Below are 17,746 nucleotides of genomic sequence, written 5' to 3'. Positions count from 1 at the left end.
TTGAGACTGCAGTTTAATCTGAAATGTGACTAATAACTTTTTCTTCATACCTTCAGTCAACTATTTTAAACAAAAGCCTTAAAAATACATTTTTAGATTTAGATTTTAAGATCAATATTTTAAGTTTGTTTTTAAATATTTGGAGCCAGTGCAGGGTGACATATTAACTCTAATCAGTTCTTGAAAGTAAAATCAATATACCCCATAAAAGAATTCCAGAGTTCCATGCAACAAAACTTCTTTGATAAACAGAATGGATCTGTTAATTTAGTGGAATGCAAGGACATTATATTCTCAGTATAGTGGAAGGAAAGGTGGTTGTTATGCTGTGTAGGTATTTTGTTCTTTTGAACTCAAAAAATTATCAGGATAATATTAGTCTAGGATGCATTATTCTAGGATGTTTTTGTGTGTAGCTTGAATGGAGAATGAATTGTTTGCATGTGCTTGTTTTGTCCTTGTTAGTGATTATTTTGAAGCTCATTGTTTCATATTGAGGACTAGATGCAAGTATCTGAAATATAATTCTGGATACAGAATTTAACAGAGGCACAATTTGAAAAAAAAAGTCACTATTTCTTGGAAGCTTGATCAGCACTTAGTCCGTTTGGACAGTAGTATTTTAGTATTTGGTATGTCAGTTCTTACAGATACAAAAAAAAATCTGCAGAAAGACACATTAGTCTTTTTAACTTGAAGAGAATATTAATCCAATCTAACTGCAGAATAAAACAATGTTTTCTGTGTATTTATTGAAGATGAAGACTAGATAGATATAGAATAGACAGTAGCAGCTTTCGGTTTGAATTTCTTTGCTTCATGTGAAATAATTACAGAATGACAGAATAGCTAAGACTGGAAGGCATCTCTGGATATCATCTAGTCATCACCATGCCCAAAGCAGGCAAGGATCTTGCTGGATCTAGGGCAATTTGCCCATGTCGAGATTGGATTTAGGTACCTCCGGGGTGGAGAGTGCCTAGTTTCTTTGAGCAATCTCTGCCGAGGTTCAGTAAAACAGGGCAAAGCATTTCTCTTTTGTTTAACGAACATTTCATTTGTTAAATGAAATTTATTTCATTTCAATTTGTTCCTATCTTCCCATGTCCTGTCATGGGGTACTGCTTAGAATAATCTGGTTCTGGCTTCTTTACATCATCCCATCAGATATTTATGCACACTGATAAGACTTCCCCCTCAAGCCCTCTTCTCTAAGGCACTCTGTCCCAGCTCTCTCATTTCACTTGTATGAGATGCCCCAGGCCTTTAATGACCTTTATGGCACTTTATTGGACCTACTCCAGTATGTACAAGTCTGTCTTGTATTTGGGAGACTAGAAGTAGATGCTGCACCCAGATGTGGACCCCTCAGTGCTGAAAAGGGAAGAATCACCTCACTCAACTTGCTTGCACCACTCTTCCTAATGCAGCCCTGGATACCTTTGACTTTCTTTAATGGAAAAGCAAGTTGCTGGTGCACGATCAGCTTTGTCTGCCAAATTCATAGGTCCTTCCCTACAAGGGAGTTTTCCAGATGCCTGGTCCCTGATTCTACTGCCACATGGTGCTATTTTTTCCCAGGTTACCTTTTTTGAACTTAATGGGGGTTCTTCCTTGCCTTTTTTCTTCAGCCTGTTGAGACTCCTCTGAATGGCAGTATAACTATCAATCCCAATTATTTGATTGATATATCAATCCCAGTTTTGCAATGTGTGCAGACTTGTGCATAGTGCATTCTCTCCAAACATCCAGCTCATTAATGAAGCTATTAAACCGTATTGTCTGCCAGTTCCTGAGATGGTACACTAGTGCCAGGCCACCAGCTGCACTTCATGCCACTGATCATGACACTCTGAGCACAGTCACTCAGCCAGTTTTCTGCTCACCATGTTAGCTGCTTATCTATCATGTACTTCATCAGCTTCCATGGGTTGGAGGTGAGACTGACTGGCCTGTAGTTCTCTGGATCCTCCTCCTTGCCCTTCGTGAAGGTAGAATTGGTAGATGCTTTTGTACAGTCCTTCTCCAATGAGATTAAATATCTTTCTGGGCTTTCCTTCTGGTCTCTGTGGCCTGGGATTCCTGAATGCTGACCTTACCAGTAAAGACAGAGAAGAAGAAAGTACTGAGTACCTCAGCCATGTCAGCAGCATGTGTGCACTTAGGGGTGGTCTCACTTCAGATCTCATCCATTATTTACAAGTTCCCTCTGTTTCCATCACCCTACATCTTCTGCTTGCCAACATGTCTGATTCTTTGTTGCTTGATATTTGGTCATCTTCCCCATCCCACATTATTCCTAGGTTAAAGCTTTTCTCAACAGACTGGCCAGCCTGATGGCAAAGGTGCTTTAGACCCACTTAAGTGGATCTCATTCGTTCTAGGCAGTTTATCATGTAATTGTAAATTTTCATTTGGAACAGGAGTCTTCCTTCTGGTAGAGAGAAAAGTTGCCATTTCACAGGAGAGAAAAAGGAATAAGAAAATCTTAATGCCTTGAAATATTTTTGGGAACTTTTTTAAGATGTGGGATGATAAAATCTGGAGAGTAGAATTCCAAAGGCTTGAAGTAGAGAACAGTCCTTACTTCCTGAAGCTTCTAAAAAGATCTAAATGTTGCAGGGTTTCTTTCTGCTCTGGAAGAAAGTAGATCCGATACAGGAAATTTTAATTAGTTCATGGTTTAGTAATGAGAACATATTTTATGAACTTTTATAAAACTTCTAAATAGACAGTTACTTTGTTAAAGGAACAAATGGAGTCTTTTGGTCAAGGTTTCACTTATTTTTCTATTTTTCTCTTGGCAGAGTTGAGACCTAAGCTGGAGGAATTACTTGATCCTGTATGTTTTTGGTTTTTTTCATTCAAGGAAACTGTAATTTTGAGTGTTACTCCTGGATACTTTAGAGTAGTTGAATCAGTTTTCTGCTATTTTAATGTATTTTGCTAAAGCACAAAAGAAGAAACAAAAATACCCTAGTAAAAATGGCTTTTCCAGCCGAACATTGGTATTAGCTCCCTGTAAGTTTTCTGAAGAGTGAACGTCAGAGTTAAAAGTCTAAAGGTAAATGCACTATAAATTAGATGTGGTTCTTTTTTTTTCTTTTTAAGATTGTAAATATCTCTTCCTTTTTAACCTGCTAAAATGTAAGAAGTTACTATTCCATGGAGAATTTAGTAGACTTTGTAGAAAGCCAGGACTTGAGGATAATCTTTTTGCATGTTGCTTCGGGTCATCTAGGGGAAAAAAAAAATAATGGGACACATTTAGTCTGAATACCCATTTGCCATGATTTTCTGTTGTTCTTTCAGAGAGAACAGGTTCTTTTTGACTTAGAATATGCTGACTGATGGCTGTATAAGTTCATCTGTTATTTTTCTTAAAAACTTTTACTGACTAGTTCAAAAACTGATCAAATTTGGATCTTAAATATAATGTACATCAGTACCAAGCAAAATGAAACTTAAATACCAAAAGCTCTGTTGACCTCCTAACTGCCTTTTTAACCTGATTTTAAATAGTGACCTTCTCCATTCCTCAGTAGTGAGAATGGAAACCTGCTCGATGATGCTGTTTTTAACAATAAGAGGTGATGTAGAAAGAAATGTAAAGTGCAAATACTACATTCCTCTTTCAAAATTCTTAAAATGTTTCCTTTAGCAATTTACAGACTGACATTGAATATCAGGCAGCTTCAATATACCTAGTATATATGTAAACATGACCAAACTGTGTGGCTATGCTGCTATGCTCCAGGTGGTAATTAAAATCTGACAAAATTAGTCTTTGGCTGTCTTAATTCTTGGTAATTTTGTCATATTTTAAAATTTTACATGCTTTTGAGATGAAGATATTGATTGTTTTGCACCAGTTTAGTAGTACATGTGACTGTAATCCTATAGAGAAAAACTTTTGAAGCAAGTGAATTGTAGCTGTGAGCTGATCTTGAGTTATGAAACAGGAATGAAAAGGGATGAATGATTTTTCAGGAAAATACTTTTGTCATGGAATATGACTTTAAAGGATTTTTGAAATGTAAATGTAAAACAGTTGCCAAAGATGTAAAAGATGGGCACAAAGGTCAAACACAGTGGTCAAGTTTATATAGTTGACTAGAAAACTCATGAGTACCCTCTTCCTTCAACTTAAGGTTCCTTCAATTTAAATAAGTGAAAGAAAAGAAAAGAAAAGAAAAAGGAATACTTAAGAGCCAGAGAATGTTTTCCAGTCTTTTTTTTTTCTTTTTTCTCTCCTCCCCCACCTCTCTCCATACTGACAGTACTATCTCCCTGTCTGCCCCAAGAAAGACAACTAGGTTGAAGAAAGATTTTTACAGGAGCAGCAAGACAAGAATGTGTTTGAAGTTATTGCCTCAGAAGAGTTACACAGTGAAGTAAAGGTTACCTACAAGTACTATGTCGCTGCAGTTAGGGGTATAAAGCTTAGCCTATAGACAAAAACACTTTGTGTGGTATCAGTTACTGTCACTGAAAACTCAAAGGAATATGACTTTGATATGAAAATCTCCACAGATTCTCCAACAATGTATGTTCTTTGAGCAAGTAGTGTCAATTACGTAAAGATTGCTAGGGGAAGAATTGTGATGGCTCTGGTGTGTGTCAAGACTTCTACCATCACAACAAATTAATTAGACTTCCCTTTCAACTTTTTTTTTTTTTATAGTTAATATATCCATAGAGAATGCAAAAAAAAAAAAAAGTGATGAGTTTGCTGTGTATTAGAAAATGCACAAACAGAAACAGATGGACAGTAGATGAAAATCTGAAAGTGTTGGGCTGATCTAGGCATGTTTCTAACAGTAAAGGTAGAATTTCTTTTGAAAACAAAAATAGAGAAGTCAGAACTTGATATTCTTTCTATTGTTTAATCTCCACCTTCAGTGGAAAAAGAAGAATTGTATTTACCAGTTTCTTACTGGACATTTTTTATGGCCAGATTCCCCCCTTCTTTTTTTTCCAGTCATTCTGGCTTTGGTAGATGATAATAGATGCCATGTGTTTTCATGTCATCTGTATATACAGTTAATGAAATGTATAGTTGCAGTGTTAAACAGAACACCATATCGTGTATCTTTTGGTTAAAAAACAATAAAAAGCTCTGCTTTTATATGTCTCTGCAGGGGGATTTTTTTTTGTTAAACACTTCTTAAAACAATTTACTGTGTAACTGTTGAAATGAGTAATAATCATGCGTTATGCTGCATGCTTAGTGGGCTGGTTTTCTTCAGGAGTGTATTTCTGTCTTTTGACAGAGATGATTGCTTAAATAAAGGAAGATTTGCATACAAAGTAAGGTGAATATGGTGCAAGCGAGCACCGCTGAGAACAGCATCACATGCACTAATAACCATTGACAGCAGCATAAGTATCTTGTGCCCTGAAGGACCGTGCAAGCTACCTCCAGCCTGCTTAGAAGACTAAGCAGGAATGAACTGGTGTGTAAATGCCTTTAGAAATCCTGAAATTAATCCAGCACAACAGAGACCTCAATTTTGAATTTAGCCTCAGTGATAATAAGAGAACCTAAATGCTTGGTTCAAACAAGTTATGTCATGGTAGTGGCGATGCTCTTGTTAAAATTTTGTGCTGGTCTTGTGCAGTGCTTCTTTAAAATAAACTGGTGGGTGTTTTATAATCATAGCTCCCTGGTTTTCAGTGACACCTGGTCTCGTACTTGCTTAGGTGATGCTTTTTCAAACATCGTTTTGAGAGGAGATAGCCTGACATAGACTAAAGGAGTTCATGAACTCTAAATATATTTAAGTCATGATCCCCAGAGATTATATTTAACGAGACATGTTTGTGGTAACCAGTAATTTTGGAAACAGCATCTGGAAAGTCCTTTACAAAATATTTCCATGAATTCTGATGGGGAAAAAAAAATGGTTTCTGATTATTTGTTCCATTAGCACAATATAGAGGGAAATCATTGCCATTCACATTAGTTCTCAAGGTCTAAACCTTGATAGAATTTTTAAGAACAAAGCTGAAAATAAAACAGTGCATTAAGAATTATATTGAGATGATTTGCAGATAGATCAGGAAAGGGCAATCTTTCTACATTCTCATGGTATTGATACCCAGTTTGGTTTTTTTCTGGTATTGTTGGCAGAAATACTTTCTTTGGATGTTTCTAGTAATAACTAGAATGTAATAGTAAGTGGTACTAGTAGCTAGTAATGTAATCTGCATAACAACAGTAACAACAGGACTGTCATCTATTTTGAGGTGCTGTAAAGAGATCCAGTACCTTTCTGACCTCTGCTGTATGTTAATGACTTTGGTTGATGATTTTGGATTGGTAGTAAGATGCTGGACCTTGGATGCTTCCATGAGATTTTCTGCTTAAAAAAACAAATGGTGTCTGTCAAAGAGGACTACCGCACTTATCTTAGATTTAGTTCCCAGGAATCTTCACAAAATACATGTTTGATAAGAGAAGCATAAAGATGTTGGCAGTCTAAGGCGTCTGTTGAGAAAGTGAAGGCAACTTGCTGGTCCAGATATAACTGTTATAAAAAAAAAATCTGAGAAGCTTTTTGTTTGCTATTGAATTATAGACCTCCTAATTGTACTGAGTTGGAGTTGAACCCTAAACTCGGTTTTAACTCAAATGATGATCTGGTTGAAAATGGGATATACATTCAAGTAGAATTCTGCTTGTGGGCATCTCTTAGCTTGCCAATGCTGCTTTTCAGACTGATTATTAACAGTGAAAATGGTAAGTGAAGTATTGTCCTATTCATGGTGCTGTAGTATTTAAGCAGTGAAAATAATTTTGAGTCTGGAATTCAAACCTAAACAATTCAGGCTTCAGCTGCTGGTGTTTTACTGTTCAGGTGATGGAGTTGTGATAAGTCAAAATTAATCAGAGTAAGAGCTTTTCCAAAGATGAAGGTTTATTTCATAAAAATGCCTAAAATCAACTTACATATAAGTATTGGAATCAAAATTCTCTTGTGTACCCACTGCTGAGGACAGAGAGGCCATTTCAAAGCTATTTGGAGAAAGTCTCTTTCAAACCCAGATGAAACTGTGTAAGATTTTACATTTGTTGTTTTGTACTTTGAGATTTTGTCATCTGTGCTTCAAATGCAGTGTTTCTGAATGGGAGCAATTTGGAGTCTGCAGTTTAACTAGTAATTAGCAGTGCTCTTCCAGCTACATGTTTGTGTTTGCCATGTCAGAGGAAAAGAAACATGTCTTAATCTTCACTGGAGTTTGTATAGAATGTATAAAAATAATACCCTGATATATCAACTGAGAAACTTCACTGTTTGCGATCTCTCACATTTGCAATGTAATGCTGCATGGACTTCTTGTAAACTTGACATTTTGTGAAGAAAAATGGGAGAAAATACAATAGAGGAGAAGTAGCATCAAGTACAAAGAGCATCTACAAAGGCAGTGCCCAAATACAAGTACTGATGTGATTGCTGGTTAACAGTAGATATCATATGGGTATTGTTTGAATCTTCAGATGAATTCATGGTTTCATTTTTTGGATTTCTGATAAAAGATTTCATGTTGACTTGCCACTAAATAAATAAAGAGTTTAGTTCAGCCACGTCTAGAGAATACAGCAGTATTCTTACAGTACTTTGCAGCAAATCCAGTCATGACATCCAGAAATTAGAAAGCTTTCTGTGAAAATCCAGTCGGAATTATTGCTTTAAAAATAGTTTTGTTTGTTTTTGACTATAACATTGGCAAAGACCGGTATGGTAGAGGTGAAATTGGACTTTACTAGTAAACACTATGAAGTGTTACATTTTTAGAAACTTCACATCTTGATAGCAAGAGCCTCGGAAGGAGCCTCATGAGGAAGCAGTTTGGGGAATGTGCTTGTGAGGAGGGAAGGGATAAAATCTACAGAAATAAAAGTATGCTACACAAGTGTTAGCAGTTATTTATCTTAATTCCCACATTGGAAGTATAGAAGGTAGAACAACTATTGTGGAAGGCACTTAACAAACAAGTAAAAAAAAAGTTAGCAGAAGAGTAGTATTGGAAAAAAAAAAAAGAGATTTGATAGATAAAATAATTGAAGTGTGTTCTCAGTGATAAACTCTTAACTCTAATGCTATTTTTGTTTGTTCCTACTTTATGAAGACAGTTATTGTTCACTCTCAGGCTTCCTTTTTAGGAAAGGAGTAATTTCAGTTAAAAAAACATTAGCTACTTGCGGAATATAGCTAAAAGTGAGCTATATAAGTGAAGTGTAAGCAGTGAGAAAAGTGCATAATAACAGGTAAGTAATTTTGTAGTTATTTGTTGTGTCAGAGTAAATGTTTATCACCAAAGTGTCTTTAACAGATTTTGAAACCTTTTAAAACCTGTTTTCTATTACGGCTTTCTTTTTCAGAGATCCGGTTTACTTTGATGAAAACTGGTTAAACAGGATCAAAACAGAAGTAGGAGATAATTGGAGACTAAAGGTATTTGTCTTGTTTTGCTTGTCTGCAAATCTGTATTTTGATTCTAGTTTCAATATTGTGCTTAAATTATTGTTTAGCATATTTCTCAGTAAAGACTTTGCATTTTATTAAGTTATCTTGAAATTAAAACCATCTTAATTTTACTTATTTTTCAATCCTGCACACTTCAAAGAAGAAAAACATACAGAAATTGGCAACTGTTTTCAACTATTTAAAAAAAAAAAAAAAAAGAACTGTGTCCTTTAATCAACATTTGAACAACAAAATGGAGTGAAAACTTGTCAGTTCTTTCGACTGCGAGGTGTGAAAGTAGCTTTCCAAAAAAGGTGAATGAGCTCTGGGAAGTAACTGTGTAAGAATGGCAAAGAAATAAGCAATTTATTTACAGAAATAGGCAAAGTATTGTTTCTTTTTTGTTCTTTTGGTTTGTAAAACTGCTGAGCTTTGGGAAAGGAAGTGGTGGTGCTCCTCTGTCGTGTGTACTCAGCATGTTTTCTGACCACAATTTGTTTACTTAGATCATTTGTACAATTTGATATTCTAGTACTTTCCCTGTAGTAGACCTTTAAGGCAGTAGAATTTACACTGGTGCCATTGCAAGTTGTTGATTTATAAAACCTAAGTAACACAATTTTATCATACAGATAAATAATTTAATGAGATAATGAAGATATATGAGCCTCCCTAAATTACCATTCCTACCATAGTTTCTTGGAGGGAACAAAACCAGGATTATTCATCTGCTAGTTCATGCCTCCCATAAAACCAGTTTGTTCTAGCCCCCCAAAGTGCTTCTGAACATCTGAGAGAGGGGTAGAACTGTGAAATGCTCCAACTTCTGCAGTCTGGTCAACACTACTGACTGAGCAGGGGGTCCACACACATTCATGTCACCTGAAGAAAGGACAGAACATACTCTTGCATATGTTTCAGCTTGCCAACTGTCACCATGGCCTCTTCTGTCTGGCCAGTTTGCCACCGATCTAGAGTATTTTAGCATTTCTTGTTTAGCAAATTTGCCAGCAAAAATGTGGGCATATTGAAAAGGATATATTGAGAAACTGATGAATAAAAGACTTGCTGGTTCAGCATGTAAGACAGTCCAGTTTGAAGTAAATTTTAAAAGAATGTGAAGTTACAAATGAGCAGCTAAGGATTTTCCCCTGGGTTTTTTATAAGGAATCTTATCTTGTCTCTTAAATTTGGAGCACAGTTTGGGGACCACCTATTACAGCAGCATCTTAGTCGACTGAAAACAAGGAACAGCTGCTTGTAATTCTCATATGGAGTCTGAGGAAGGAAATTTATGTCCCACCAGTTTGGTAGATACTAAAGCTTAACCGATGTGAATTAAAAAAATTACTGAGCAATTCCTCATGCAGTTGAAGTCTGGGAAAATATCAGCTCAGATTTCTGTTTCTTGCTCATGCTATTCCTTCTTGGTTTTTAGATTTCCATGTAAAAAGGAATTAAAGACTGGTTATTTTGTTCCTGTTTAAAAGAAGCATATACTGCAGCCTTTTGAAATCATGCTCCCTTTTCATAAAGGATATTAAAAGGCAGAAATGTGTAATTTTAGCTCTTGTGTAACTATTAATCTTATACGTTGCTACCTGTTGTTCTTTATATGTGAGCAGACACAGTTCTGTACATCTTTGTAGTTCTGCTGGTAGGAACATTTTCAATCTGCGTACTTCTGTTGGTTTGCCACAGCATCTAAAATGCAATCAAAATACTTCTGTGCATCTCTTTAATAAAGATTTCCTCTCATATTTTAAGATACAGTAAGTTAATTAGAACAGCATTATGTCATGCTGTCTCACAAACCTTTTGATTATGAGTTGAAGTATATTCTTGCTGCCAGGCAGGGTTGTTCTCTGCTTCCAGTATCATATGGTATAGTAGTCATATACTTGTAAAAGCTGTCACTATTATGAACCACATAAAGGAGTGAATCTAGAGGGGAAATGGGTAGAAAATATAATGTGCAAGTTACTGGACTTCCCTGGTATGGCCCTCCTAATCACTGCTGACAAATATATTCAGGAAACTGTGTAGTTGTAAACCTTGAATTGGATGCTATCAGGCACAAAAGGTAACAAAACTGAGCCAAGGTTTCTTGTTTGTCTTTTATTCAGTCAGCTAATGTTATCTGGTTTATTTGCTGATAACTGCAAGGATGCTGTCTTACCAAAATCTTTTCTATTTGTACCAGTTTAAGGTAAACTTATGCATTCAATGGATGTTCTATTCTTGATTTTATAATAAGCTTTCTGACTCTGAAGACTGAGCAATATGAAGGACTGAGAAACAGAAACTGTTAGAAGTCCTCGGGGTTTGCAAAGTGAGGATCATTCAGTTAGCTACGCTCTCCATGTGAAGTCTCTTTGGCCTAATGTGCTTATTAGAGAAAAAAATTGTTACTACTTCGGGGTTAAAATTTTTGAGGCATAGCTAACGTGAGCATGTCTAGCTTTTTTTTTTTTTTTTTTTTTTAATGAGGGAACAAAAACCCTCCTCAGTGATAACTTAAAGTTTTATATCATTTAAAGAAAAATCTACAAAAGCAAGCACATACTTCTTTATGTGATGCATAGTTGAACGCTTGAACATATTCAGAACTTAGATTGCCAGCGCACCAATATTTCATGTTGACATATTCTGAAGACAAAATAACCTTCACTGAAACTGAGAAACAGCACATAAAAGTCGTGCTATCAAGATTTTGTAGGAATGAAGTTCCCTCGTCAATAAAAAGGCATATTTCAGTGTCAGAGACATAAAAATAGCAATATAGAATAACAGAATAGAAATATACCTGGTTAATTATTTGATACACACACGTTAGTCCCTGAATTTTATCACCTTTTTTTTTTTTTTGGTGATTACAGAAAATGTCATAGACTGCCCGAAGGATGGGAAAAAAATCTGACACTTTTTATTCCACTTTGTGCAGTGTGTCTGTACCTAGTCTGGGAGCAGAAAGAAATATGTTGTTCTGTTTGATTTCTGACTGTTTCTTCTGGACATTTGCCTTGACATTCCATCTGAAGCATCATTTTAAAATACATTTGACCTTTGTTTATACAAGCAAGCTCTGTTTGTTCCATTGCTGAATAGTATATTCAAGCAAATGATCCTGTTAGATGTTCCTGTAGCTTTGAGAGTTTGTTGAGTGCCGTGTGTTTTACAAAGATGAGTTTGTCTGTTTCATCCAGTACTGAAAAATAAAATAATTAAATTAGTGACTAGTCATGTGGTCCAAATAAACAAACATGATTTTTTTAGAGTTAGCTTTAGCTTCCCGTGTTTCCCCATGTTTTTAAGCTCATTATGTTTGTGTTTTGTTCTCAAAGCCCAGCTGGATTTGCTGTGGTGAGGTGTTTGGTAGCCGTTTTTTGTATCCAATGTCAGCCTTCTCTTATATACAAATATGAAGGCAGAAGAGAGAGAACACTTACTCATGAACAACTTTCTAAGTTTTTTTAGAGTGTTTTTATTTTTCTTTTTTTCTTTCTGATGAGGGTAGGAGCCTGTCACATGAAAATATTTTTTCTGATAAATTCTACAAGAAGCACAGACTGTAAGTCATACCAGTATGCGTTTCTGCCAAGAAGATAATTAACTAATATATTTAGCTCTGTTCATGTCCACCTGCAATGCCTAAATCACTGTGTCTCTCCATATAAGTTCAATCTGTGGATGCTAACTCATCTTGGATGCCCTTTTTAACAACTTTTTTTTTTTTTTTTTTCTTTTTAGCTTAGGAAAATGACTCTATCTTTTTTGCAAAGATACAAGCAAATTCTTGGGATTCTTTTGTAAAACATATTTTGGAGAGGAGTATGTTCCAAAACTGTAAATGAAGCTCTTATGGCTTCATTTATTATCAGAGAAAACAGACTCCTGCAGATGTATTTTAGAGCAGAAATCTGATGTACAAGGTTAGAAGTGTGCATGCACGTATACTCCCATTTTGTGAAATGCAGTCAGGAGGGATATCTTCCTTAATTTTCTACATTTGAAGACTTACGAGTTCTTCCAGCACTTAAAGTCTGTGCCCTTGCAACAAGCTTATAAGGTAGTTAATTATAAATTTCGAAGGAAAGTAGACCTATGTGTAATTACACAGAAAATTTACTGTTTAGCAGGAGGTTAGAACATTAGGGTTCCCATTCAGACACTCAGGAACTGCAGGGAAAAGTCAGCTTATGTTACCCAGAGACTTCAGGAGAAGCAGGGCTTTGGTCATGCATATATTCTAAGTATAAATGCAAAATTTGGAACCAGCTTCTATAGTGCCTAGAGAGTAAACAAGAACTTAAGTAACCTTGGTTCCCTTTTTGTTAGTATTTAGTATCATTTCTGTTTTCCATTTCATCAGGCTTTCTTCTCTTTCATGCTCAAATATATTCCTGAAGAGAAGTATCTAGACAGAATACCCTTATAGATTCTGTATTTGGAATCAGTGACTTGCAGTTAAATAAGAATAGAAATTTCATATGAGAGGTGAGAGGAGGAAAAACAGAAAATAAACTATTCTGATTTGTGACTGCTTTGATAGTGCTCACTGTTCTTCTCCAAAATTTCCTGTTTTTTTCCAAGCAGGTGCAGGGAATGAATGAATGTGAAAGGGATAGGGAGGAGAAGTGTGATTCTATGATATGGAAAAGGAAGACATTATGTTGCTGATGTAATCAAATAGTTATCTCATGTGATCATCAGCTTATATCTGAAGAAAAACATGGCATTTTATAGTCATAATACATATTGTAAATTACTTTTGTTCTCTCATTGAATGATTTAATGCTCTTTTGTAACTCTTACAGTTAACTTCTTCATGTCCTTAAGAAAAAAGAATAGCAGTTACTTGCTTTGATTTAGTGTTCTGAAAGTAACCAGTTGTCTTTAGCACTTTAGCACTTTTCTGTGTTTTTCTGTTGCTACAGCTGTTGTTCTTTTTAAAACATTTCTGCTTAAGGTTTTTGTTGTAAGAATTTATGCTCTGATTTGCCAAATATTAATGGTGGAGGTTTCCCATGATTATTTTCTGGCAGTGGCAGTAGATCCATTTAGGTGTATTTATTACAGGCAAATGAAAAACAAAACAAAAGAGGGGCTCCCCTCCAATGAGCACTGAAGATCGTTGATAAACTTAAGCCAGCCTATATATTAAGCCAGTAAGAAGTTGCACTAGCTTTATAACTGAGTGTGTTTCTAATACAAAGATGATGCAGGTCACACTTAAGCCTTATCCTGGTACCAGTTATTGAGAATGGAATCAACTAGAGCCTCAAAAAGAAGATGTATTTGCCATTTTCCTTTTCAGAGACTGCAGTTATCTCCGTTAGTTTTTGTGAGAGACTATGATCAATTTTTTTTTTCTCTTTTTTCATTCTAGCATCTCAGTTAAAAGCTATATGGAAATTATTTGGAGAAAAATGACCCTTTCCTTTAAGGGATAATAAAAATTAAAAAAGATTGTTTTCTTAGACTAGTATTTCCAATTCGTTTCTCTCATTTTTGGGATTATTTTCAAGTTCAAGGTTCCTCACAATGTTCTCATCGCTAAACTGGACTTAAATTCTGCAGCTTGGCCCATGGGTTTCTGTGCCACTTTCTGCAGCAGACACAGGTAAATTACAAAATGGAAGATTTTAACGAATCAAGTTTGAAAATTATATTCCAATCAGTACGGTACTCCTGATTTGATCAAAATGAAATGATTTTCTTGAAATTCTTAAATTTGCTGCAGACTTTGTTTCTTATTGTTCATAGCCCTTGAGAGATGGTGGTGATTGCCTTTTGCAGACAACTGGAAGTGTGGTGTAATTGCGATATCAGAAGGAAAACACATTTGAGGGGAGGAGAAGGGATAAATCTTGAAAAAATCAAATTCTTTTTAGCATGATGAAAGAACAGTAATTGTTATTTCCATGTTATCATGTATCATCTCCAACTTTCACTGTAGGTTGCCAGAGTGTTTGGTATGTCATTTTTAATACCCAAGAGGAATACTTTTTGTTTTTTTTGGTATGATTTCAAGTTCAGTGATTATGAAGACTACTGTGAAACTTTCCCAAGAAAGACTTTGTATGTTTGTAAGAGGTCAGTTTTGGCTAGTGGTTTCTAGAGAAAGGGAGTTGGTAGGAGTGATGTAGTTGCATCATTATCGCTTAGGTCAGGGGTACATCTTTTGAGTGGTGTAGCCTGTCTCATTCTTGAGTTTCTGTGATGAAAGGAATCAAATTTAGCTTTTATCACCTTGTTTTCTCTAATTGTAGTCTGTGTTGGAATGTTTAGTCTGTCCATGTCTCTCTGCTTTGTTTTTTTTTTTTTTTTTTGTAATAAGTCTTTTGGAAGCTAGATAGTAGGAAGAATATCTTTGAGCAGTTTCAGAATGTAAACAAGAACATGAAAGATACTGCAATTTTGAATTGCAGTATGAATTAAGAATTTTAATTGGATTTTTTTACTCCCCTACTATAGTTCCAAAGTTCATAACTGCAACTGCTGTGGTCAGCATTAGGCAGCTTATGAGTCCCAATTCTTTATTCTTGAGCTGTCCAGGCCTATCACAAAAATGCATGAATTGGGATGTGGTTATTCATTTCTCTAGACATCCTCCTCATTTGTATTCAACCTTTATAGAACTTCTTTTTTAAACTTATATGAGACAGTACACTGCTTCCATCACCTGAATACAGTGCTTAAATACCTGAACATTACTTTGAGAGAACCTGTTAAGAGACACTTTCATCGCTTTCATCAAAGATTTGTTTATTCTGAACATCGTCTATGAGAACCATTGTGTGCGGTTCTTTTTTTTTTTTTTTTTTTTTAAGAATTTTTCATGCATTCTTCATCTGGGACTTGATCTAAATGGGTTTGGTTTTTTACCAGAAGGGAAGTAGAAACTCCTCAGCACTAGAGAAATGCTGCATAAATGCCTCCTACTCTATGGAATCTAACCTATGCTTCTGGTTATGAAAGTGAAACAGAAGCTCTTTGTATGGCACTGAAGACTTGCAGAGTTTTGTGGGATCTCGCCTTGATGGTGTAATATAGACATTCAGTTGCCAAGAATTCAGAGTGGGGGGACCAACAAAAATGATGGGCTTGAGAGGAATACTTAATGAGAACATTAAAAACAAAGTTGAGTAGATTTGAGAGAAAGGAGTAGTTGGTTTGAATGTTGAGTGGTTTTAGAAGTGGAGATCCACATCCCTAGAAAGAAAGTCACTATGGACTAGGATATTTCAGGGAAAGAAAATAGAGAAAAAAAAGACTTTTCAGATCTCCAAAATCCCCCCAAAATACTGTATATACTGTTTCTTCATAGACTTAAGTGGTTTCTATCAGTTTATGTAGATTTGTGATCCAATCTGCAAGTCTGATCACAAGAGACAGTTGCATAACTTCTGTGACCCTAACATAACCTCATTGGCGTGCAAATAGATGTAATTACACTTCTGTGTGATTGTTCCTTGATTGACTGCTTTATGATCATGTTTCTGTGATGCATTCCGTGTATTTACTGTGTTTCCATCCTCTTCCTTTCCCATAGGTAAGCAACCTGAAGAAAATTTTGAAAGGGATACTGGATTACAACCATGAGGTAAGAACAGTTTTAAGTAAAATATATTTACTATTCTTTTTGGGTTTGTTTTTGTTGCTGTTGTTGTTTTAACCTGCTTAAGGTACATGTATCCTGCAGATTCATTAGGTCTTCTTGTTTGAAGTGTTAAGTGTGTGGGGATTCTCATGGCCTGTTCTCAGGGGTTAGCCTTCTCCAGAAGTTCTTGCGCACATATAAACGTAACAGGTTGGCATGGTGCAAGGAATATTGTATTTGATTGCATTTTTGCAAGGCTGTGTACAATAGCAAAAGTTTCTATTGTATTCGATGCTTTCACAGGATTTTTATTTTTCAGTAGAATGAAAATAGTCTTTTCATGCAGATTGGTTTTGAATTCTATAAAGTATACAAAGGTCTTAGTAGTACTGTTGGTGTTCATTCTTTGAGGAACTTGCTAAAACAAAACAAAAAACCAGAAACAATGATTCCACAAGATGCAACCTTGAAAAACTTCTAACAGTTTTAATAGTTTTATTTCTACCTATTCTTCATGTACTTTTTTAAAGTACCTTTTTCCTGCTTTTCTGTTTTTCTTGCATATTAAAATAAAAAAGAGCATTTGGCAAACAAATGACTGATTCCATTGTCGTTGTTTCTTTATTGCACCCTGCTTAAGAGTTGACAGTTCCTTTATATCTGCCATTAATCTGTCAGAAATGTGTTTAATTCCACATTTCATATTCCTATTTTCAGCCCCCTGAAAGCTACTTGAAAACAATCTAGCTGAATTGTTTAATTCCCTCTACTGACAATCATTAATGTAAATTCTTTTTAATTATGAAATAGATTACATTAGTTGCAGTCACATGTTTTTTTTTTCTCCTTTTTTAGTCCTTTTTTTTTTTAATTTGAATGCATTGTTTTTAGTTATGTGTTGTGCTAATATGTCAAATTCTTTTCTATAGAATTAGCTTTTTTAGCTCTGGGACTTGCTAAATTCCTTGAATCCTATGAAAATGTGAGGCCAAATGGCCAAATACTTTACAGTGCCACCTTTGTCATCCCATTAATGCTGGCCACCTTTCCATATGTGAAATATTTTAATTTCTTGACATTTTCTCATGGTGCAGAATGTGAGCCCTGAATGCAATATTCTGTGCTGCCTAAAATGTTTTTGGGCATTAGACATAGTTTATATAGAGCATTAAATGACTAGTTATCCAAATATTGTTGACTTTTATTTTGAGTCTATCTATGCTGCGTTTTCTTATCTGGAATAAAAAAAAATATCCTGCTAAGTTTGAAAATTATAGTTTATTTTTAGTTGAGATGTTCATGTTCTACATTTTCCCCAAATTTTAGTTGTGTCAAGTGTTATGGACAGAAATCTGTATATAAGCTGCTGTTATGAATTTTTCTTTCAAGATGGATTGAAAATTTTATTAAAATAGATGTCTTGTTAAAATGTCTTCTTCCTGTTGAATCTGAATCATCTTTGTATTTTTTTTGAATTTGTAAAAATTTGCAGTGATACAGATAAGTATATTTTGGGTCTTTATACAGATTTTAGGGCAACAGATTAATGACTTCACCCTTCCTGATGTTAACCTCATTGGAGAGCACGCTGATGCTGCAGAGCTCGGGAGAATGCTGCAGCTCATTTTGGGATGTGCTGTGAACTGTGAACAGAAGCAAGGTAATAAAATCT

At 35.3% G+C, this 17,746-nt stretch overlaps 1 protein-coding gene across 1 annotated transcript in view; it reads left to right on the top strand.

The window, feature by feature from the left end:
- Nucleotides 1-17,746, top strand: part of HOOK3 (hook microtubule tethering protein 3) — a 71,554-nt gene that overhangs the window by 13,241 nt on the left and 40,567 nt on the right. The window contains exons 3-5 of the mRNA XM_026049929.1: nucleotides 8,387-8,459; nucleotides 16,027-16,077; nucleotides 17,602-17,734. Coding sequence (XP_025905714.1) covers nucleotides 8,387-8,459; nucleotides 16,027-16,077; nucleotides 17,602-17,734 — 257 coding nt within the window. The remainder of the gene's footprint in view (nucleotides 1-8,386; nucleotides 8,460-16,026; nucleotides 16,078-17,601; nucleotides 17,735-17,746) is intronic.

The sequence above is a fragment of the Nothoprocta perdicaria genome, unplaced genomic scaffold (genome assembly GCF_003342845.1).
Source record: "Nothoprocta perdicaria isolate Ctin4 unplaced genomic scaffold, notPer1 scaffold_63, whole genome shotgun sequence".
Taxonomy (NCBI): domain Eukaryota; kingdom Metazoa; phylum Chordata; class Aves; order Tinamiformes; family Tinamidae; genus Nothoprocta; species Nothoprocta perdicaria.
This window is presented reverse-complemented; position numbering and strand designations above follow the sequence as displayed.